This window comes from Cryphonectria parasitica, assembly GCF_011745365.1.
Source record: "Cryphonectria parasitica EP155 unplaced genomic scaffold M406scaffold_9, whole genome shotgun sequence".
NCBI classification, from domain to species: Eukaryota; Fungi; Ascomycota; class Sordariomycetes; order Diaporthales; family Cryphonectriaceae; genus Cryphonectria; species Cryphonectria parasitica.
The window spans coordinates 748,898-771,307 of NW_024468917.1; the positions used below are offsets into that span (position 1 = coordinate 748,898).

Consider the following 22,410-nt stretch of genomic DNA (forward strand, 5'->3'; position numbering starts at 1 on the left):
CACAAGATGGCAGCCCCCGATTCGCTGACAGACGCCCTGACGACATGACACAGCAGGAGAAAAGGAGAGGGAAAAATGGATATTTGTTTTTTTAACGCACCTTGGCTGCTCACCTGTGCACAGCAGCTCATCTCCAGATTGTGACGGGCCCCACCACATCAGTCAGGAACCTGGTGGGCGGTGATCTCCTGCAGGTTCGTGCAGCTGTGGGATGAGATTTACGCCGGGATCATGGCTGGTGTGTCTGCCAAACTGCCGCTTTTGCTCTGCATGGCGGCGGGGTTAGGTGACAGATGGGGGCCTTGTCATATCTTGTACTATGCTATCTCTTGCGTCCTTTTTGCTTTGTGGGTTGAGCTGTCCTGGAGAGGTCATAGCGTCATCTCTACTCCGGCCGAGTACGTCTGCGTCCGAGGTCGATCATGACAATCGGTGGGCATGCCATTGGAGACCTCAATTCTTCGGTCAAACTCTTCATGATGGCCTCAAGTGCGGCTGTTCTCCTACCAACCACCCGCCCTCCTCATCTTCCCCCTCCCCTATAATACAGGCGGCTCCCTTCGCCGTCATCTTAGCAGAGTTGCTGAATGTGCTCGACGCCAGCGACCCCAACGTCTTCTCAATAGTTCATCTCTTTGCTTTCAGCCTTCCTTTCAGCAGGCCGCCGATCCGGACCCATATTGATATCGTCACGAAGTTACTATTGATTTTCCTTTTGTACTTCGCTTGCGGCTCATCCATCCTCTGCTTTTCATAATCGCCGTCCTCGTTCAACTGTTCACGCCAGAACTCCTCTTGTTATATCAACTCTTCTCTCTTCTTCCCTCTTTAATAATTACAGTCATATCCGCACTACACTACACTGGGTTTCTAGACTCCAAACAAGAAAGAGGCCTTGCTTCTTTCCCCCTTTCCAAAGAGTTTTTTCCCTCTAAAAAAAATTCACAATTTTTCTACTGCCTATCCTTGTCTAGGCTATACTACATACAAAATGGACGGACGTATGTGGCTTCCGCCCTTTTTTATCCCCTTGCCCCCCCCCCCCCCCAATCTTCGCTGTTCCACAATCCAGGTGGACAAGGGCGTCTCTATGCCATTCGGGCACTTAGCTTGTCCTTGATATGATGCTCACACCATGTCTTCCTCCACTAGTAAACAACTTCCGAACAGCCCGCGTGGCCGAGATCTTGGGGGATTTCCAGAACATCCAATACTACATCGCTGCCGCTCCTATTGATCCTCCCAACATGGACGACTACTACACAGAAGGCTGGGCTACCCTCCGCCAGTGCAACCTCGACGGGCAGCGCATCCTGAACTGCGGTGCAGACACGAGCGTGCCCGTCACAAGTGGAGGGCCAGACGAGCAGGCAAAAGCGGAGCTAAAGCAGTAAGTTCCACCCGTTCGGGGGGGGGGGGGGGAAGCACACACATAAAGCGCTTGTGACGATGCATTATTGGACGTGTGGCTAATCGAAAACTGCCTGCTCTGCTCTGTAGGGTCCTTCTTGATGCCTACGCCAGACGTCACGAGGCACAGAAGATCTACCTGCGCCAGGCTGCTGCCCAGCGATGGATCGAGTGCCGGGAACAGATCCTCATGGGCGGCCGGCCCAATTCAAAGAACCAAGCGATGCTCCGCCAGGCGGATCACCGACTGCGATCAGTATGGATTCCTCACACCAACCCCCTTCCTCTCTGACACAACCTCTTCCCAAGAACAATCCTCGTAGCCGTTTTTTCCGTTTCTCTTTTCACTTTTTCGAATGGCACAAATGACTGACTTGGGTCTTGCGTAGGAGCTCCATTCCATCACCGACGAGACAATCTACAATTCGCTTCAGGGTTCAGACCTGAACTTGAACCGCTGGACGGCCGAAGACCCTAGTCTTCGGAGCGTGCAGCGCTGGGTCCGTACCCGACGATAGATGTCCTCTTGTTAAATCAGTCTGGCTGCGACGCATGTCGCTTCGGACAACTGTCTAATTAGAGGGAACGAGAGAGGTGTTTCGACTACGCTTGCTCAAAAACATGACGATGGACACGATAGATTGGACATGCCGTCTGGACGGCATGTGAGCAAAAAGACCGGTTGGAGTGGTTCAGAAGGAGTAAACCAGGCATTTCAATTCACCAGGCCCCTCTCCCTGCAGACGGTTTGGCTGGGCACTGTCACGATAAGTGTGGGACATATATGGCAACGACTGGCACGTTCGCCGTGTACAGTAGTAGGCCATGAGACTAATGACTTCTTTCTTTTCTTCTTTTCTTTTTTCCTTTTTTCCTTCTTCCCCTCATGATGATCATCAGCATTGCCTAGTGCAAACCGATGGCAATATCAGGGTGGGTTGTTATAAGCAAGGGCGCCAGGGAACAGGGCTTCTGCAGGACAGAATCAAATCAGGCCAAAGACTAGTATAGATTCACAAAAGAATTGTGATTTTCGACAGGGGGAAAAAAAAAAGAAAAAAAACCAAGTCTGGCGGTGTGTCTCGGATGGTGGCTTCTCTTAACATAGTTGTTGTCGTTCTAATAACCCATCATTTCTTCCACGAACAAGCATTATCATTTTAGCTGTGGGGCTGCTGGTCCACACATGTTTTCTGGCGCAACATCGCGTGCGAATTGGCATGTGCTGACAATTGGGGACGCGCCACACAGTACAAACTGTATATGCATAATATTCAGTACATGCTTCTTTCGATTTCAGACGATAGTATCTGGGAGGGGGGAGGATAAAAAAAAAAACTTCTACACCTATAGTCTACTGTGGTAATGCTAGCAACCTGAAGTGCATATGGTCTAGATCGGTACTTGAGCGTTCCGACGAGACATCTTTTTGCCGAAAAAGCGAGATTTTTCAAAACAAGGAAAAAAGAAGATGATAATAAAGTTCAGCCCTGAGGAGGTTCGGCGTAAAATGGTTCTTGATTGGCTGAATTTTGTTGGACGCAGCTGAACGTGAGAAATCCTGATGTGGAAGAGAAAAAAGGGGATTGGGCGTCGGGCTCGTATTCGTCAGAGATCAGCTGTACAACCTGAGGCGCCCTATTTTCCAGTAATCAAATCAACCATCTCAAGATTGACCTGATATCTGGGCCATTTTTTCCCTTTTCATTTCCTTCCTTTTTTTTTTCTTTCTCTCTCTATCTTCCATATTGTGACACTTTTGCACTATTAGTTTGTTGTCGTGGTGGCTTCGTCAGCCATATTGGAGTATGCCTGATGAGTGAAAATCATTTACTTGATTCGTGTAATGCATACGTAACTCACTGCTCGAATGGTTTAATTCCCCGAAGAAGCTCAGGTCTTCCGTTTAGCGAGGCTTTGCACACGAGCCTTCTTGAAGGGGAGTATGGCAGAAGTCGTTGATGCCCGACTTGTCCGCGTAGACGCAGCCCTATTTTAGAATCGGTCAACGCCTCGTAGACCGAGTTTTAACTAGGAAGCGACTCAACATCACCTTTGATTATCCGCCTCGTGATGAAAAAGGCGTTTTGGGGTTGTTACTCGAACACCTCGCCACATCTGACTATGCTCTGGCTGAGAGAATTGAGGGTGGGGCCCTCTTCTTTATTTGTGCCCGAAAGAATGGCCTCATGCAAAATACAGTATGACTATTTCTTCCTTTTCTCTTCAGTCAATCTAATGGAAAGATAGTGAAGAGTCATGATACTCAGTGATCACTTCATTTTTTGCAAAGTGCTGCGCCCGGTGCTCCGCCTCCTCTTGAGGCGTCTCACCATCCCCACCCGGTCTCACGTTCTCTCCAAAGAGGAATTCTCGCATTTAAAAGCCCCAAGAATTCCCGTCCCGGATGACCATGCTTATCCTCCGTAAATCCCATCCATTGAAAGGCTGTGTTGTATTATTGCTCAGCTCAGTCGGGCGCCCATATATTCTGGACAGCAGCTGATGCTGCGACAGCACGGCTAACTGTGTTATGATGTTCAGACTAAAGCTTGTGAGATGGTGGGATTGATGTGGTGATTCGGCCTGCGGAGGAGACAGTTCATTGATGGAGGTTGTTGGGCGGGGCATCTGGAATTGGTCGTTAATTGTAATGATGATTTTTGAGGCAGTTGAAGAGCACCGTGACTTGTAATACTACTGAACGGGACCACGTTTGATATTACAAAGTTGGCGCGGCGAAGCAGCAAGATGAGTAGAGAAACTTATTCATGTGAATAGTAGCCCTGATTTCTGGTGAATCGGAAATAATAATTGTGTCATGCCTATGGCTCTCGATCGCTTTTGTCGAGGTCTTGAGGCTCAAATTCTAATCTTCAGCAAGTATGCTTGGGAAGCGCCTCGAATATGGAAAGGTATCTTTAGCCTCGTTCATAATATTGTTAACAACTCACTGTGTCTGGCGCCTAGTCAGGATGAAGATTGATGAGAAGAGAAGTGCTCAGGCCTTGATAAATGGACCACACGTCTGTTTTCTCTCTCTCCTTGGTACCGACAAAATGTTGCATCGGCGAGACCGCTCGATCACTCCGCGAACAGAGTAGACTAGACGGAAAAGCCGATACTATAACAAGATGGAATGTAGTATTTGAAACGGGGAAAATTGGTGCTATTCGAGATCTATCCTTTTTGATTCTAACCCTACACGCCGCCACTCCAACGACGCAGAATATGCACAACGTGTCTTTGATCAATTCTTGCTGTATACGCACAACGCGATACCTGTTAGGGATAGTATCATTCCCATCATTGTACCTAGGTGTGATAGTCAGTCTCGCAATGTGAAGTAATCTATGACCAACACAAGGAGGGGGGGGGGGAGACGTACCCCGGTCAATAACCTTGCCGTCCACCCACCAGTCACCGAGAACGGTGAACAGGAACGCCAACGTATTGACGATGGGCACGGTCAAGCTCAGCTCTAGATACCAGAGAGATGTCAGCATCATCATCTCGTCCATCCACACTAAAGTATAGATAGCACAAGGAACGGTAACAAGAAGAAGGGACTCACCCGCTTTCCCGATCAACAGGAAGAACCACACGCTCCCGGTCAGGTTGAGCAGCAGCGGGACGGCATAGCGTGGGTTGCGGAGGAGGTCGACGACGGCAAAGAAGGCACCGTAAACCTTGGACTTGAGCCAGCTGGCCCGGACGGCGTCGGAGTCTAGAACCGGGTGGGGCGGCGGGTGGTGATCCCGTGCCGCCCGGCGGATGAAGGGGGTAGTCAGGCCCCAGGCGATGCCGACAAGGGTGAAGCCGAGGATGTAGTTGAGGGGCCCTGGCTGCTGCGGCCCCTCCGCTGCTGCTGCTGCTGATGAAGATGATGATAACGTGTCTGACATGATGGTGGAATGGAGGAGGATTGGATCGAGGATTGGAATGAATGGGCTTCGAGGATCAGGCAGGGTGGTGACAATATGACACGTGTCTGACAGCGCAAAGATTGGGGGGGGGGGTGGGAAAAAGGGGAGGGAGGAGGATGAGCCCGTGGGAATCCGCCCTGAGGTGGGGAGAGAATGTGTCAACAGGCGGAGACGTGTTGCCCGATGACAGTCTGAGCGCCTGCTTGACTTGTGTAGAAGGGTTTTGTGTGTCTAGTGTCTGTGCATGTGGATAGGAAACGCTAGATATGCACACATACACAAGGCTGAAGGGGTGGGTTGAAGTCGAGGAGGTCAAGTACTAGACAGTGTAGTGCAAGTGCAATAGGTGGTCCAGAACAATACTGAATTGGGCGCCTTCTCTTCAGCCTCACGATGATGGGGTGAGGTCAACTGGACTTGCGGCCCCCCCTGCTGTCAGTTGTACCATGACATTTGTGTAGTCAGCATGTGGGGTCAGCTTTGGGGATTGGGGTTTCGTTTTGGAGGGGAAGGGCACTCAGTGGGTTGGCCCTGTGTGCGGCAGGGGGTTGCAGATCACAGCAGGGATTCAATGCCGCAAGCTCGCTTCCGTGGTGAGTGGTGAGCAGTAACAGGGATACATGCTGGAAGATGGGAAAAACAGCCACACAGGGCCATTGTTGCATCAACACGATCGATACGAAGCCTTGGCTCGTTTGTATTGTGTACTATGATAGTAGCAGCAAAGTGCAGCAAATAGCGGCAAACTTTATCTATATTGGCCAATGTCACCGTACCTGGACGCGATCCCATCGATCAAAAGGCAGAAATGATCTGCTTCTCTAGCCTATTGAGCGTCTGCCTGGAGAGAGAGAGAGAGAGAGAGGAGATGCTGCATATTTATCCTGCCCTGGGGGCGCAGTCCTGCGTGCAGAGTTCTAAGCTGGTAAGAGCCGCAGTGCGTCGTCCTCCAGGCAGGCTGCGCTGGCTGGGTGGTTGGCCAAGGAGGCGGCAGAGACTCTTGCTTGCCTGCTAAATTTGCCAATGCCCTCCGCGGGGCCGTCATGGAGCCGTCGTCAGTCACCACATCTCCGGCGTTCTTATTCCCGTCGTCAGCTGTCACTTTCTCGCACAACCCCTTCTCGGCCACCGCGAGGGACTTTCTTCATGCTTGCGTCGTCATCACCGAGTACGTTTTCTCACTTCTGCCAAGAGGGAGAGAGCTGGCCGTTACGATCAGCCCACAACCCCATAGTTGGACGTTCGTGTTGCGCCCAACCTCGTGGCGGTATCCATGTTTTGTTGCGTGGATTTTTTTTTCTGGGGACTCGCAACCTGATGACAACCACAGCACAAATTGTTTTGCGCCAATTTCGCCATCTCTCCGTACACCAGACAGCCCTGCGTTGACTACAAAGAAACCCATGACAGAGAGAGGGCCCCTTCCTTTGTCTATATTTTTATTTTAGGCGTCAGATCGACCAACAGTTCTTGGGAATAGTTAGTTGATCCAGTGATCGATCCTGCCATCGATCCTCGCAAGCGGCCGGGGCTGAGACACCCTGCCTCGTCGTAAAACGTAAGGCTGGGAATGTTTGACTCAGCATGCGCAAGGTTCGTGGCGGAGAATGGCCGACTGAGTAACTTCGAAGTGGGTTTGTTAAATTTGTGCCCAGTACTATCGCAGCTGGGATGCTGTGGTTCAGATCAGGATGTGTGCCTTGTAGACACCAAGCTGCCAAGGGAAGATTGGAAACAACAACAGAAGCCAAGAGAGCATACCGTGGTAAGTTTCTTGGGAAGCTTCCCCCAAGAGGGCAGGCAGGTGATCGTGCAGGAGGTCATAGCATTGGAAACTATCCCATTGGAGATTGGGCTATCTGCATCTGGAGGGGTGAAAGGGCCTCCCCCAAGTGGAGGAGCAGCGATGATCTGGCTTGGTTGAGAGGTCGGACTACAGATGACTACTGCAGAGGCCATTCCGTCCCGGCAGTCATCTTGTCCTTGGGAAATAGAAACGCACGCTGTGGATCGTCTTTCGGCAAGGACATGCACCCCGTCAAGATCGGGAATCTCGACCGGATCCAGTGGGTGAAAAAAAGGTGGGCTGTTGTTTGTTTGAGGTGGGGAAGATATCAGTCGGTCATACCATGGTAGCAGTAGAGCATCTTGCCTTCACCTCAGCCTCAGCCTCGCTTGGTTCATCTCACCCTACACTCATGCCCTGAATCATACAGTAGCAAGTACTATGGCAGGTTACAGCATGCATGCAGGCTGTGTGGGTTATTACATCACTCTGAAGAATTGTCAGAAACAAATAGAGTTTTTAGATGGGGCATGCCAGCTCAGAACTCGCACCTCCTACTCTTCGGAGATTTGTAACGGGGAAAAAAATTCATCATGCTTCTCAAGTCGCAGCCAGCCAGCTAGCCCTACAGAGAGAGAGACCGGGCCCCCAAAGTTTTGAGTCTGGACCATCGACGTCAATCAACAATCCAGTTTTGGGGCTACGGGGCCATATCTATGCTAGTAGCTCGGCCCCTCCCCATGCCAGAGCCCGTGGAACTTCCCATGACTCCCCTGGATTACTATGGGTAACCCCTGCCAGTTGCACTGAAGCGGGACCCCTCATGCACTGCACAGAGCGCGCCCATTGGCTGAGACGGTCAGCTGTCCCTGGTCCCCCAGCCCCCCCCAAACTCGGCCTGCCGCCCCAAACCCCAGCCTTCGTCTCTGCGTGCAGTGCCTTTTCTTCTTCTCCCCCCTCCCGTAGCGGAAGCAGCAGTAGCAGCGGCAGCATGAGCACCCACTAGCAGCACCGCAGAGCTGCATGCATGTGCTAAGGGAGTTCCTGACCGGGCCGCTGCTTTTTGTCTCTACGAACCAAAACAAAACCTCCGTCACCATCATCAGAGCAAACGCACAGCCCACCCTTTTGAGAGGTCGACACACCCGTTTGCACACATACCTTGTCTCTATCTACACCCTCTCTTCATATACCTCTTTTACCCCTCTCCCTCCCTCCACACCACACCACTCCTCTCCCTTTCTCCTCTCACCTCGTCACACCTCACATTCGTTGGTCCTAATATCGGTTACGTGACGTACGGACAAACAGTCAATCAATCAACGAGCCCAGCAGACCCATGCTCGTCCTTCCTTTTTGACTCTCTTGATTCGCCTGCTTTGGAAGAGTCGACCTCGCTCAGCCACCCCTCCTCCTATGTAATACCAGTACGGCATCAGTAATTCGGCCACGCTTGGGCATAGTGCTTGGTTGTTTTTCTTCTTTCTCTCTTTCCCGCGAGCTTCTGCAAGAGACTGCAGTATACCGAAACGAGCACCAAGTGCAGCCAACCGATAACGAGATAGCGAAAGAAGGGCCCCAGCTTTGAGGTCATAAGGACCCCGCCCCGTCACGATGGTGAAATCACATCTCGTCAATGGTCCTCATTCGGCGGGCATCTTCGCCGACATGAGCATAGACGGTCCTGAGATTGGGACTCTGGTCTTGATCGTGGACAGAGCCAAGAACCTTCCAAACAGGAAGACCATTGGCAAACAGGACCCGTACTGTGCTGCGAGGCTTGGGAAGGAAGCAAAGAAGACGACCACCGATATCCGAGGAGGCCAGACGCCCAGATGGTAAGCTTCCTTCCAAGATGGTCTTGCTCGTCTCTCAAGGTCCTATACTTCTTTCTGCCCAGGTTCAGTTACTAAAACGAAGCCCACAGGGACCAAGAACTTCGATTTACCGTCCATGATGGACCGGACTACTTCCAGCTGAAGCTTTCTGTCTTCAACGACGACAAAAAGACAGAACTGATAGGGGAGGCATGGATCGACCTGCGCGACATCATCATAACTGGTGGCGGCCAGAAAGACCTGTGGCAGAACCTGAGCTGCAAGGGCAAATATGCCGGAGATATCAGGATCGAAATCACCTTCTATGACAGCCGCCCCAAACCCGACAAGCCCGCCGCCAAAGCAAAGCCCGTGACTTCCGACCCTGAAGCCGTCGCAGGCCAGCACAAGGTTCCTAAGAGGCGACCTCTACCGTCGGATCCTTTCACCGGTCAGGCTCCGGCTCAGCCTCCTCAGCCCGCCCCGAGCCACATCCCAACCCCTCCAAGGTCACAGCCGAGTGTACCGAGGGATTACGTCGCTGAGCTCTCGACGCCTGAACACTCACCAGCACCGTACACCACGAGCCATGCACACTCACCCTCTGCTGGACACCATGGCAATACCGCGTCGCCCCGTCAGCGTCTCACTGACAACTACTCATCTGTGCCGGGAAGCACCTATCAGACCCCTTCAGACCGAGACAGGTACCCGGTGCACCCCGACGACCTGGACTTCCCACCCAGCCATCAAGGTCACACCCCTGACAGGAGGTACACGCCGTCCTCACCCTATGGGCCATCGCCGACCGACCCATCTTTTGGTGCAGATTTCGAGGGTGATCGGCCACCTCCGCCCCCAGCCCACCGGATCACGCCTGGTGGGACACCAGAGATTAAGCACCAGGCCCAGACACTACCGGTCATGAGGAAGGATGTCCTACGAAACGAGGCCCATCGTCAGTCTGCTCCACCTAATGCCTACCCGGGGCGTCCCGTCTACCGTGGATACGATTCCTCGCCTGCTGCAGTGTCAGCTGGCAATGATGCCCATGCTGGCGGCAGTCAACAACAGGCGTCCCCACCACGTCATCAATCCTACGATGCGGCGTACGAGGCGCACCACAGATCCTTGCAGCCCACCGTCGAGGATGTCCCAGACTCTCCAGGACCCGGGCTCGACGATTACAGGCGCGGTGGATCTCGCGCCTCCTCTCTTGTCGAGGCAGACTACCAGCACAACCCATCTCCTCCGCCACTGAACCTCAGCGGCAGAAATGGCGCCCCTTCAAGCCCATACAACGCATCCTACCGCCAGAGCGGGTCGCCCGACTACTCACGGTCCGATGATGTACCAGGCCACTCGCCCAGTGGGTACTCTCCGCGCCCCATGGGTAACGAATATGAGTTGCCAGACACGCAGCTGGCTGCCCCTGCCAGTATTCCGATCCCTGCTTCTCTGATCCCAGGGATGGACCCAGCTCTGTCCATGGAGATATCTCAGAGGGTTAACGAGGCAGGGCGTCATGACAGGCGGCACACCCAGCCTCCGCCTCAGCAACCGCCTGTGGGCTCTATGAGAGGCCGCCAGATGAACGATCGTCCGCCGAGCTACGTTGCGCCCCCAGAGATGCCACAACAGCATCTCCGCATGTCAGCCTACCATAGTGATGCGTATGAACGTAATCGCAGCCCTGGTGCGTACGCTGTGAGAGGGTCGTCCCAGCACGGAGATGCACGGAGACAGGTGTCGCCAGGCCACAGTCCGATGGGTCATAGCACGATCCGCAGGAAGTCTGTCAGCCCAGCTCCAGTACCCGAAAGCCATCGCCTGTCTGGTGTTCCGTTCGGCCCTGACGATTATAACGCCCTGAACCCCGCTCTTGCTGTTGCAGCACCGAAAGAGCCGGAGAGCCGAGCGAGTCGGGAGTATGACGAGATCGACGGTGTGATCATCACCCACGATGGGAGAGAGGTTGACCCGTCAGACCACTTGCCCATGGATACGTGGGCCCCAGAGCCTGAACCAAAGGCGGGCAAGACTCCAGGTGCTGCGACGAGCTCAAGGCCCGCTCTGTCTGGTCCACAGCCGCTTCCATCTTCAGGTCGCAAGGCTCTCCGCATTCGTGAGAGGCCAGCCTCCTCTATGGCGCCATCGACATACATTATGCCTGATGCCCAGGGCAGTAGTGCCCTGCCGCCCCCAGGCTCCGGCCGCAACCGTCTGCAAAAGAAGGCGAACCGCAACTCTGCTATGCCGGTGATGATGTCGGGTGCGAACGGATCTGGACACAGTCCGCTCGCGCCTCTGACGCAACCGCATGGAAGAGATGATTTCATGGCTCGGCCGCCCGCCAGAGCAAGCACTCTTGACTATGAGAACCGCGCCCCAGCACCAATGTACGATATGCCACCTCAGCAGCCGGTCGGAAGGGACCACAGCGCCTCGGCGCCGCCAATACCAGCCAAAATCCCTATCTCCTCAGGGGGCGCTCTGGTACCAATGGGGTATGGGGAGGCAGGGGGCGATGCGGCGCTGATGGAGGAGATGAGCAGAATCGATATCGGCTCGGGCAGGGCAAGGAGACATGCCCAGAGGTCTGCCATTGGAGGTTATTAGGAATCCCGTGTCAATGGTGGGACGTCGCAGAAGCCTCTACCCGAGGCGCCGACGCGAGAGGGCAGAGACGAGGATGGGATGGCGAGGAGTCGATCTTAGGGGTGACTCGGCTCCTTTCGCCCTCGGCGGAATTGTAAGATATGGGATAAAGGACAGAATCGATGGGAAACGGACGATACATTTCTTCGGCTGTGGATGCTGGCAAGGAGATAAAAATTTCCCAAAGGCAAGATTGGGGGAAGGGGGGTGTGGAGATGGACCCTCCTGAGCAAGTCATTCCTCACAGTCCATCGAGTTCCACTTCTTTTTCTTTGCCATGATATGATGATATTTGGGGTTGACAAGGAAGGCTTTAGAGATGCACTGCTCTGCTCATTCCCTTTTCCTTTTTTTTTCTTCCTCCCTCTTCAAGTCGGAGGGCTATTGCATGGCATACATTATTACCGCGACTTGACAGTCTGCGTTTGGATGGATGATTGATGACTGGGGGCGACACTTCATAGAAAGACGCATACAGAAAGAGTTTTCTTTCTTTCTTTTCTTTCTCTTACCAAAATTATCGATACCCAATACATGGTTAGATGGGTTCCTTTATAATTTTACATTGCTTGCTCATCCCAATAAACATGCAACAAACACTCAACACCAAAAAAATGTCCAAGTTGACGACTCCATTCACTTATGTAAACTGCTCCAGTCTGTCTGCATGCGGCCTTCATGAATCTTGCCTTTCTCACTTGCTTTGTGAGAGCACAATCTTAATTATCTGATATTGTTGTGATGCAGAGATCATTCAGGACCATCTCTCTTGTCGTCAGACTCAAGGCAGACGACTTGGGCCTTGCTTACCATCATCTACTTTGGTATCAAATCATTACGCCTCTTGGAAAAAAAGCACTTTCACAATCGACACCCCTTCCCTATGTACAAATTTTCTTTTTCTCTCTTTCTTTTTGATGACCCTCCTCATCCCTTGAACGCCGGAACAATGCATACTAACCAACCAAATGAAGTAGAAAACCCGGATGATGAGAATTTCAGCCTTCTTTTCCTCTTTCCTCTTTCCTTCCTTCCTCCAAGCCCCCCGATAAACATACGCAAGGACTCTAAGCCACATGACTATCCAACCAACGATGATCATCATGCCTCTTCCCCAGCAATCATCAACGCCTCCACCATGCCACCCGTCTGCGCCGCGACTTGGGCCTTCTCGACCTCCTGGGTGACTCTCTTCCGCAGAGTCTTGAAGGCGGCGGCCAGCTCGGTGCTGGCCCCGGCGTGCTCGGCGTACAGGTCGAGGAGGTGCAGGCCGACGTCGACGCATGCGCTGCGGTAGCGCGGGTCGATGATGTGATTGCTGATCCAGTGCATGACAGGCCGCACCGAGACCTCGTCCCTGTGCTCGAGGGCGGCGCGCAGGGCAGACCGGTGGCGCAGCGCGTGGAGTAGGGTCAACACGTTGAGCTTGCTGTGGTCGGGCGCGGCGGTGTCGAGGACGCCGTCCAGAGCGGCGGCGTACTTTCCGTGCCGGAGGTCATACTGCCATTGGCGCTCCTTGGCGGGACGGCCGTGGGCGTCTTTGTCGATTAGGAAGTCGACATCGCGGTCGACGGCGGCGAGGGACCGGGTGAGGATCTCCTTGCGCTTCCGCTTGGTGGACTTGGCCACGTCTAGCTGCGACAGGTCCGTGACGGCAGCGGCGCGGGCACGCTCACGCTCCTTTTCGGCGGCCGAGCCTGTCAGGCGGGTCTTGAGGGAGAGCACACCCGACTGCATGCCCACGGCCAGATGGCGATCTGCGGCGTTGGCGCCTGCGGTGATGACGCTGAGGGACAGGATAGGCGAGGGGTATTTTGCGCCGGCGACGACATTCCACGAGCCTGTTTCGAAGATCTTGACGTGGCCGTCCAGGCCGCCGCTGACGACACGCCTGCCGTTGGAGGCCAGGCAGAGCGACGTGACCGTCTTCTGATGGTTGGTGATGACCCGCTGCACGCGGGCGGCGACCAGATCTAACACAGAGATGGCGTTGTCGGCAGCGGCGAGAACGGTAGTGCCCGTCGGCAGGGGGAGGACCTCCTCGACGGGGGCGGCGTGCTTGAAGGTCAGGACGCTCCCGTTTGGCACCCTCGCGTCCCATATCTTGACAGTGGCGTCGTAGCTCCCCGTCACCAGCATATTGCTGCTCGCGCCCAGGCCGCCCGGCATGAAGGCGCCGCTGCGGACGTAGTCTTGGTGGCCGACAAACTGCCTCGTGGCCTCCTGGCCCGGCAGATCCCAGAGACGCACCGTTCTGTCGTCGCTCGCGCTCATGAGCGTGGTCAGGTCCGACGGGCTCCACCTGGTGACCCAGACGGGCTGCTTGTGGACGTGCCAGGTCTTGAGAACGACGGCCCTGGCCCCGCCTGCGACATCGAAAACTTGCATCTTCCCCGAATCGTCGCCGGCCACTAGGACGCGCGAGTCGGCGCGAATCTCACCGGATCGTGCGACACTGTCGAAACGGCCGATGGTCTTGAGGGGCTCGCGGCGACGGATGGAGTAGACATCGACGCGGGGGCCGGCGGTGACGGCGAAGAGATCATTGTTCCTGGCGGCGGTGGAGGACGATGAGGATGACGAGGAGGAGGGCGAGGGGAAGGAGATGTGGGTGACGCCCCACGAGGCGGTGGTCGTGTGGGATTTTTGGTTCTTGAAGGTTTTCCAGTAGCGCTGCTCGGCGGTGATGGCCTGTGGTGCCGAGGGGAGCTTGAGCTGTGGCAGCGGCCTGACCTCTGCTGCCATCTTGAAGAAGAAGGGCCAGGTGTTGCTGTGGTCGTGAGTGCTTAGTTTGTGAGGGATGAAAAAAAAAGGAAGATGAGAAAAAGAGAAGTGTGATTTTCACATGAGACAGCCTCCTTCTGTTCTTCCTTGTGGTGGAGGAGGTCAATGGGGAAAAGGCGCCATGGAAACTTTTTGGGCAGCCCACTTGAGTTATCGATAAGATGGCTGACTAAGATGCCTCTTTTGAGGTAGCACCAACAATAGCACCTTGCTTGGCAGTGATAGTAGGGAAGGGCCCTCAACCTTGTAAGTCTTTAGGGTCTGTCTATGTGCTGTACTGCGACTATAGTGACTATAGTGCATGCCTAAGAACATATTGAGTCTTATCCAGAGGTCAAGCATGTGCTATGGTACCCGCTCTCTTGAAGGACGAAGACGCTTCATAGCCCTCAAGTCAGAGCGAATGCGAAAGACTGTGCCATTGAGCTGGAAGGTGGATGAGACATTCTCTTCTGTAGATTAAACCAGGCTTGCAAGTAGTCTTCTCTCATAAATAGCCCAGTTTTTGAGCTGTTGCTGTGTCAATATCCCAACCAAGGCGAGGCGAGGCCTGTCCCATGTTATTATGCATGCATGATTTGCTTCTTCTCATTCTTTTGTCGAGTGCTAGCCAGCTGGCAATGTCTGAGACTTATTGAGGTTACAGCGACAGGAGAGTATGGATGAGGGGATGGCCCTCTCTTGTTTACTGTCACAGTATCATGAAGTGTTCAGTATTGTATCAAATTTGACAGATGATAGGTAAGGAGGTACAGTCATGATGAGCAGCAGGGAGGAAGGTTGATCAAACAGCAGGTTCAACATCGGCTTTGTTTCCAATGGATGGACTGTTTCTTGCTCCTCTTGGACCCCAAGTCCATGGTCAGCCACATGTTGGAGTTTCGGCCAATCAAAGATATATCGAGCAGACATCATGATTAGGGCCAGAGCTGGTGGGTAAAAAAAAGAAGGCACTAGTAGTTGATCTCTGCCACCCATCTTGTTGTCATCGTCCTTGTTCGACTGGTCATATAATCGCTTCCCCTCTTCCCCCCCCCCCCCTCTTACTATCTCTTTTTCCTTCTTCTTCGTCTCACTTAATCCTTCCCAACTTTGATCTGAACCAAAGGAATGAAGGGAGAGGAAGGTTCTGAAGACAAAACAGTGGGGCAGACTAGCTCTGACATGACAGGCGGGAATGTGTGGACCCCCACTGTCTCTGTCCAATCACCTGTCAAGCCTCGCCACAGGGTTTCTTTGCCATTCATGAATACCCACCTTCTCGTCTTGACAAACGCACCCGCCTTCTTCCCCTCCCCTCCATAAGTGCAGTGCTGTGCCCTCTCACACCAGCCTCAGGGGCGGGCATCTTGTTGCTTATCATCTCCCATCCAGACATTGTGAGGGAGCAAGAAGGCAACCACCACTCATCCCTTGACTACTGCAGCTGCTGATCAGCAACTTTCCTCAGCTATAGGAAGTCAGCTGCCGTTGGCTTTGCTGTGAAGGACGTGACAACAACAGCTGCCTCCCACCTGTGTTGTTGCTTCTGGATGTACTTGGTTTTCTTACAAAAGAAATCCTCTCTCCTTGAGGCTCGCTTTATGTACTGTTGGGACCATAATACAGACATCATACCTGGTTCTCTCTAACCTCTCCCCCTCCCTCCTCCTTATCTTCCCCTTCTTGTTGCGCATGATATTCTCACTCGAACCTGGTCTGTTCGGTTACACGGTTTGACGCGCCTCACACAGTCTGGAGAAAGTCTGGCCACTGGAAAACGAACCCTCTGTGCACCCTCGACCAGGATCCATACGCGCATGCTTGGTCTGTGAATCATGCCCAGTCCGCTGATGGGAGCGGATGCTGCCTTCTCATCCCAGGTCGCCCATGCCAACTCGACGTTGAACAAGTTCATGCCAGGCAGGCAAAAGGCATGGATGACAAGCACCACGCCTGCTCAGTCCAGCTCTGCTTGCATGCCTCCACAGTCGCCTTCGCAGCCATCCCCGAAGCGGCCTCGAGCTCAGGGACCACGAAATGTCCGTGTACCTCACCCACAGGTTCAAGACAACGTCAGGGTGGCAGGGCCTCAGCAGCCGGCGGGGCAGAAGGATGGGCCTCCGGCACATGAGCTTGCAGAGTAAGTCACGTCTCTATCCTTGGCCTTTTTGCTGCTCAGAGGTATCGAGCCAAACGCACCACGTTACCCTGGCGACGCGCCTAGACGCGGTTTCATCTACTTCACGCAAAAATATACGCACACATGTATAGTTGGAAGAAGGCCAAAGGAAGGAAGAAAACAAACAAATCAACGAGAAGAGAGCAGAGACTGACAGTCGGCGCAAAATTGCAGGACAGTCCTGAATGTCCTCCCCTCGCCCGCTCCCAGCGACGAGCCAAGTCCACTTGGACCAAACACCAAGGATAGCTCGAACCCGGCCTCTGTGCCACGGCCGGCTGGTCCACCAGAACGAAGAGATACGGTGCCCGCCACGGCTGCCGCAGACGCCACAGCCTCAGATGCCTTGCTGCTAGCCAGCCCGCACGCAAGGGCGCCAGCTGTGGAGGATGCTGCCGCAGCGCCACTTTCCACCGGCCGGCAGGTTAACGTCGGACCTGATGATGGTCAAGCCGCCTCCTTCTGGCCGCCGCAGAATAACCGGGCAGTTCCACCAAACGAACCGGGCGCCTTGCCTCCGAGCACAGGCAGGACAGAAGAAGGTCCGCGCATGCAGGCGCGGACGAACTCGGCGGGAGACGGGGAGCCTCCGGGCAAGAGGAGGTGTATTGGGCCTAATGACAACAGCTTCGATGTGGACCAACATGCATTCATCCAGGTTATCCAGTACCTCGATAAGATGCTCGTTGCACCGGGACCTGAGGTGTATTTACCTAAAGACTGCGAGGAACCACGAATCAAGCTCCTGAGGGATGCCTGTATCCACCGAGACATCTTCTACGTCAATCTACACTCGTTAATTTGCAAGTGGGCCCTTGGCTCTGCTTCGCTCCCGCCCTGCCCTCCTCGAGACCACGACGAAATCTTTAATGGCTTCGTGTACCTCGGACTTCTCCTTAAGCAGGAGAGCGCTGAGCTTAGTGAAGGCACACTGAGGTGGGCGGCGCACTTTCCCCCCGACCAATTATACACTGTCAGTCCCCAGACCGTTGAGAAGGTGACAGCTTTCTTCGCAGGTTTTGTCCGTCATTGGATCACTCTCCTCGGGGAAGTCCGCCAGCGCGGCTACCCTTGCCTGGTGGACGAATTGATGGTCAGAATCAAGTGTGAGTCCCGTGTCATGCAGAAGCTCCTCTTCACGATGTGCAGACGGAAACTCGACATCAGAGACGGTGACCCTGCTCGGAAGGTTGAGGATATTTTCGCCGAAGATCTGAGGAGTCACTGTGATGAACGCGGCGTACTGCGTGCTCTGGACCTTCCCAACATCGCTGGCGGTGTAGATCTCGCGAGCCGGAACGCAAAGCTCATCCAGAAATACCGAGATGCGATGGCAGAGATCCAAGCCGCGGAGCCACGTACTGTAGGGAATCAGAGCCAGCAAGTGTGGCACCGGACGGTCATGGGGCCGCAGAGGTCGCTGCTGGAGGAGGCTCAGCGACACCAGGCCGAGGTGGGGCAATATGTGCAGCAGCAGGCTCACCAGCAACCTGTCTCCCAACAGCAGCAACTACAGCATCAATTTCCGTACCAGCACCCAGAGCACCAACACCCGAATCCTCAGCAACAGAACCCGCCGTCTCAGCACCAGAACTCGCAGCAACAGAACTTACAGCCTCATCCGCAGCTGCGGCAGGCTCCAATGAACCAGGACCAGCAGATGCAACAGGTTCTGCAAGCTCGGATGCCCCGAGCCCGAATAGCCTGGATGCAACAAAATCAGCTGTACGAAGCTCAAATACGCCCAGCTCAAATACGCCCAGCTCAAATACGCCCAGCTCAAATACGCCAAGCTCAAATACGCCCAGCTCAAATGCAACAAGCTCAAATGCAACAAGCTCAAATGCAGAGAGCTCAGCAAGTTGTGCAGCAACAAAGTCAACAGAAAGAGGCTGGGCAGCATCAGCAGCGGGCCCAGCAACAAGCCCCACGGCCACCACAAGAGCAACCGCAACAACAGGGCCAGCAGAGGACGATGACACAAAACGCCACACAGCAGGCCCGACAACTGCCACAATTGCAGCCAACAACGCCTGGCACTGAGCAACAACAGCTGCCCCCTTTACAGGCAGCGAATGGCGGCGCGACCTTCGGCACCCATCCTCAGCACATGCCCCCTCCTGCACCACAGTGGTCGCCGGCTCATTTGCAGAACGCGATGTCGGGCCAAAATAGAAGGACAACTTCGGATCCACAAAATGTACCAACTACGGTTTCATACTCAGCGCGTCCATCACCCTTTGAAGCATATTCTGACACATCAAGTCCGTTCGTGTCCCAGATGTCATATGGCTCGCCGACGGGTAGCGTGCCGACGGTGCCGTCGCATTCCAGTCAAGGGCCTCAGCATTCTTTCCTTCCAAGCAATCTCCCAAATGCTGGGCCTGCGCTGCAAGGACCTGCTATGCAAGGGCCTATGGTGCAAGCCGCGGCGAGTCCACAGCAATCCCCTTTGGCCATATTCTCTCCCCAGCAGGGCCAGCTCAACGCTCCTCAGCAGGTGCAAGATGGAAATCAGCACCGCATATGGCAGTCCGTTCCTCATTCTGCGCAATATCAAGCACAATGGGCCGCGGGGCAGGGTCCAGTGATGATTCCGAGCCCTCGGACACCCGCCATGCCAAACGTTGGCCCGATGCGACATGCCAATGGCTTCGTTCCCGCTCTCGCTGGCAATATGCAGCAGCCATACTTGCGCCCATCGACACCGCATAACGCTTCAGCGGTGGCCATGAATGGTGCACCCCGCCCAGTGTCACGTCTCGTTCCGCCTCGGGGCCAGGTCTTCGACCGACGCGATTACCCCCATACGTCTGAGTCAAGGAGGTCGGTTCTCATGTCACTTCACCAAGCCCAGGCGCGGAGCCCCGACCGGACGAGATGTATCGCACAGCCGGACGAAAGATACTATCAATACGTTGAATCCTTTGCACTAGCTCCATTCCGTCTAACATATCATCACGAGTTGCAGCTTGAGATTAGCCCGGAACAAGCGTCACGAGCCTGCAGGCAGAAAGCAGCACCGGGCTGTGGCGGACACCAAATGCTGATGAATGTCTGCGAATACTCGGACGGCTCGTTGCGCTTCCGCGCTCGTTGCTGCAGACTGCAGTCGGACGGACCAGTCCAGGAGTCAGACTGGGTCCTCAAGGAGGCCCTGTGGCCTGAGCATATTTTCCTCGAGTTCAATGGCCATCAGCTTCCCATCAGGAGGAGCACTCACAACGGCAAAGACTTGGCCGTGGAGCTGACGAACTACGTGCTGCCTGGCAAGAATAGCTTGAAAGCGACGGTACCGCACGCAGGTCCCAGTGCCGCTGACAAGAGGGGTAATAACTTTTATCTGGCGGTGGAAATCATTGAGACTGTCAGCCATTCGCGGGTACTGAAGCAAATAGAAGACACCCACAGGCCAGATCTCCAGAAGACTCTGGAGAAAATCCGGTCCAGGGTTACGGCTGCACCGGACAAGGATGGCATCGCGGTGATTGACCGAACTGGAGACAACGCACGTGAGCTGTCCATTGACCTGACAGATCCGTTCAGTTCCACCATCTTCCACATCCCAGCCCGCAGCGTTGCGTGCACCCACATGGAGTGCTTTGATCTCGAGACATGGCTGAACACGCGACCCGCGAAACAGCGGATCAAGTGCAGCCACCAGGGCGGCTGCACATGCCCCAAGCGCTTGGAACCTTCGGAGCCTGATAAGTGGAAGTGTCCTATATGTTTCCTAGATGCGAGACCAGGAAGCCTGTACATTGACAGCTTCCTGGACAAGGTACGCCAACAGCTGGAGGAACAGAAAAAGCTGGACACCAAGTCTATCTTGGTTGCGGCAGATGGAAGCTGGCGCCCGGCAGACAAGCCTAAAGACGACGATAGTGGCGACAGTCCTGCTGGAAGACCACGAAGCATGTCCATGGGTACTGCAGAGCCTACGCAGACTGTGCTCACTGAACGAGGCCCCGTGGAGATTATCGAGATTGACTAGTGGAATGCTTTTACGGGCGTGGCCAGGAAAAGGAAGAAGAGGGGGGGGGGGGTCAGAGAAGTATCTGAGACTGCTTTTTAGATCTGGCTCGGGCTACGTGACCCAGAAGGGATATTCAGGGACGGGCGAAGGAATTGCAAAGGGACTCTCTTCGTGACTGATTTGCCGGTCACTGCTTTCAAACGTGGAGTTCGCGGGTCAAATAGCGCTGGCTCTTGTTTTCTTTTTTCGGGGCTTATTCTTCTCTGGCTTCTTTCTCTTTTACCTTTCTTGGTCTCCCCATCCGTTAATCTTTTTATTTTTTTCTTTCTTGGAAAAACAAGTTGTCTTTACAGATCGATGCAGGCAGTACGGGAGAACAAGACATGGACAGAGATAGTAGGAAGGACAGATTGTACATATGACGCACCTGAGGTCCCCATACCAGCCTCGACAATTGAAGATATCCAAACTGAGATTTGCTACAGAGCAGCAATTGAAAAACACCATAATCGCAGACCATTGTGGAACAGAGAAGGTACAAAAGGAGAGTGGGCTTGGGAGGCAGGTATTCGTTACAGAGCAAAGCACTCTGGATTGGGGCCATACTACTGATGTGGGCGAATGCAGTATGGACTTGTCACAGTATGTACTTATAGTACATTTAGCCCGCGCAGCTGCGGAGGGGCTGCCCCACATGCCACCCACCCCCGACACCGTCGCACTTGCGCAATCGCGAGTTGTGCCTCCCTCACTCACTACCTTCCATATTGTGTTTTATTTTGGCCCGAGGAGCACACGACGAATAAAAACGCAAGTAGTTTCGTCTTCTTTTGAATTCTAAAAGCACCAATCCTTCTCTCCCCGTTCTCCTCCCTCTTCATCGGAAAAGGAATGCCACCCAGCCTCAACGCCCTCGCGAGGACAATCACTGCCCCAACTGCCTTTGGACGACCGACATATTCTTCTGCACGACTGTCACTACTGCTCCGACGACCTGCGGCTACGACAGTAGTGCGGACTCTGCCACTCACCACAGCGACGAGGAGGATGGCTTCTTCTGCTTCTGCCCCCGCGGCGGAACCGCGCAAGTATGAGTGGCTTGTGGTTGTGCCAGATGTGCCGGGGAGTTTGGCGAAGAGGCTGGAGGTTCGGCCGTGAGTTTTTATCTTTATTTTTTTATTCTTATCTTATTATACATCGATCAGGAGGGAGAATCTGTCTTGGGAGGAGGAGGAGAGAAGGGATGGGGTGGGTTGTGTTTGTTCGAGATGAGACCACGCTGCCTTCTTCACCCTTTCGCTTATCCCCATCATCCTCTAGTACCCTTTTTGAGTGGCTATATTCTGGGCTCCTGCCCCTATGTTGTGATGAAAAGGGAGAAGAGCCAGGGGAAAAAAAGGCTTCTGAGGATTTAACATGTGATGCTTCATTCAGGCAACATTTCGCCGGTCTGAGCAAGATGAAGGAGAGCGGCCTTTTCAAGATGGGTGGTAAGTGTTCCCTTGTAATCCACATCCACACCAACATCCCTATTGGAGCCGTGTAAAGGCTTTGTTTGCTATTGCTGACGGAGAGATCGCGATGACGATGTTAGGCGCCGTGCTGGAGGACATGCCTGCTGATGACGAGGTCTCGAGCATGAAGTTTGCGGGCAGCACGGTCATAGTCGTTGCAGAGAGCCGGCAGGCGGTGATTGATCTGCTCAAGGACGACGTCTATGTTTCGTCTGGGGTGTGGGATCTGGAGAAGGTGAGTCTAGTTGGGAAGAGGAGAGTGACTTATGATGATGGTAATGAGGCTCAACTGACCTTTTCCTTCTTTTCTGCAGGCTATGATCTGGCCGGCCAAGATTGCTTTCCGGCTTCCTTAAGGCAGATGCGTAGGTCCGGGAT

The 22,410-nt window shown here is 54.0% G+C and overlaps 6 protein-coding genes across 6 annotated transcripts; 3 read left to right on the forward strand and 3 right to left on the reverse strand.

The window, feature by feature from the left end:
• On the reverse strand, positions 1 to 719 carry M406DRAFT_358271 (uncharacterized protein; the record flags this gene model as incomplete). Its single annotated transcript, XM_040923849.1, has 1 exon — positions 1 to 719. A coding segment is annotated over exon 1 (159 nt), but the record flags the coding sequence as incomplete, so codon positions are not given.
• Positions 720 to 991: 272 nt separating this feature from the next.
• Positions 992 to 1,928, forward strand: M406DRAFT_334267 (uncharacterized protein; the record flags this gene model as incomplete). Its single annotated transcript, XM_040920920.1, has 4 exons — positions 992 to 1,001; positions 1,153 to 1,390; positions 1,501 to 1,666; positions 1,800 to 1,928. 4 exons carry the CDS (start codon positions 992 to 994, stop codon positions 1,926 to 1,928), a joined length of 543 nt encoding a protein of 180 aa, XP_040771619.1.
• Positions 1,929 to 4,560: 2,632 nt separating this feature from the next.
• Positions 4,561 to 5,720, reverse strand: M406DRAFT_282404 (uncharacterized protein). Its single transcript, XM_040918480.1, has 3 exons — positions 4,985 to 5,720; positions 4,799 to 4,891; positions 4,561 to 4,725 (listed from the first exon to the last, which is right to left on the reverse strand). The coding sequence occupies exons 1-3, from the start codon at positions 5,313 to 5,315 to the stop codon at positions 4,661 to 4,663; spliced, it is 489 nt and encodes a 162-aa protein (XP_040771620.1). The 5' UTR covers positions 5,316 to 5,720; the 3' UTR covers positions 4,561 to 4,660.
• A 6,978-nt stretch (positions 5,721 to 12,698) lies between these two features.
• M406DRAFT_268437 (WD40 repeat-like protein) lies at positions 12,699 to 14,342 on the reverse strand (the record flags this gene model as incomplete). Its single annotated transcript, XM_040917940.1, has 1 exon — positions 12,699 to 14,342. The coding sequence occupies one exon, from the start codon at positions 14,340 to 14,342 to the stop codon at positions 12,699 to 12,701; it is 1,644 nt and encodes a 547-aa protein (XP_040771621.1).
• Positions 14,343 to 16,198: 1,856 nt separating this feature from the next.
• On the forward strand, positions 16,199 to 20,923 carry M406DRAFT_353470 (uncharacterized protein; the record flags this gene model as incomplete). The annotated part of the gene is made up of 4 exons (XM_040922766.1): positions 16,199 to 16,503; positions 16,717 to 18,211; positions 18,246 to 18,419; positions 18,566 to 20,923. 4 exons carry the CDS (start codon positions 16,199 to 16,201, stop codon positions 20,534 to 20,536), a joined length of 3,945 nt encoding a protein of 1,314 aa, XP_040771622.1. The 3' UTR covers positions 20,537 to 20,923.
• A 642-nt stretch (positions 20,924 to 21,565) lies between these two features.
• M406DRAFT_63830 (uncharacterized protein) lies at positions 21,566 to 22,388 on the forward strand (the record flags this gene model as incomplete). The annotated part of the gene is made up of 4 exons (XM_040924855.1): positions 21,566 to 21,672; positions 21,953 to 22,008; positions 22,113 to 22,267; positions 22,347 to 22,388. 4 exons carry the CDS (start codon positions 21,566 to 21,568, stop codon positions 22,386 to 22,388), a joined length of 360 nt encoding a protein of 119 aa, XP_040771623.1.
• Between the last annotated feature and the right edge of the window lie 22 nt (positions 22,389 to 22,410).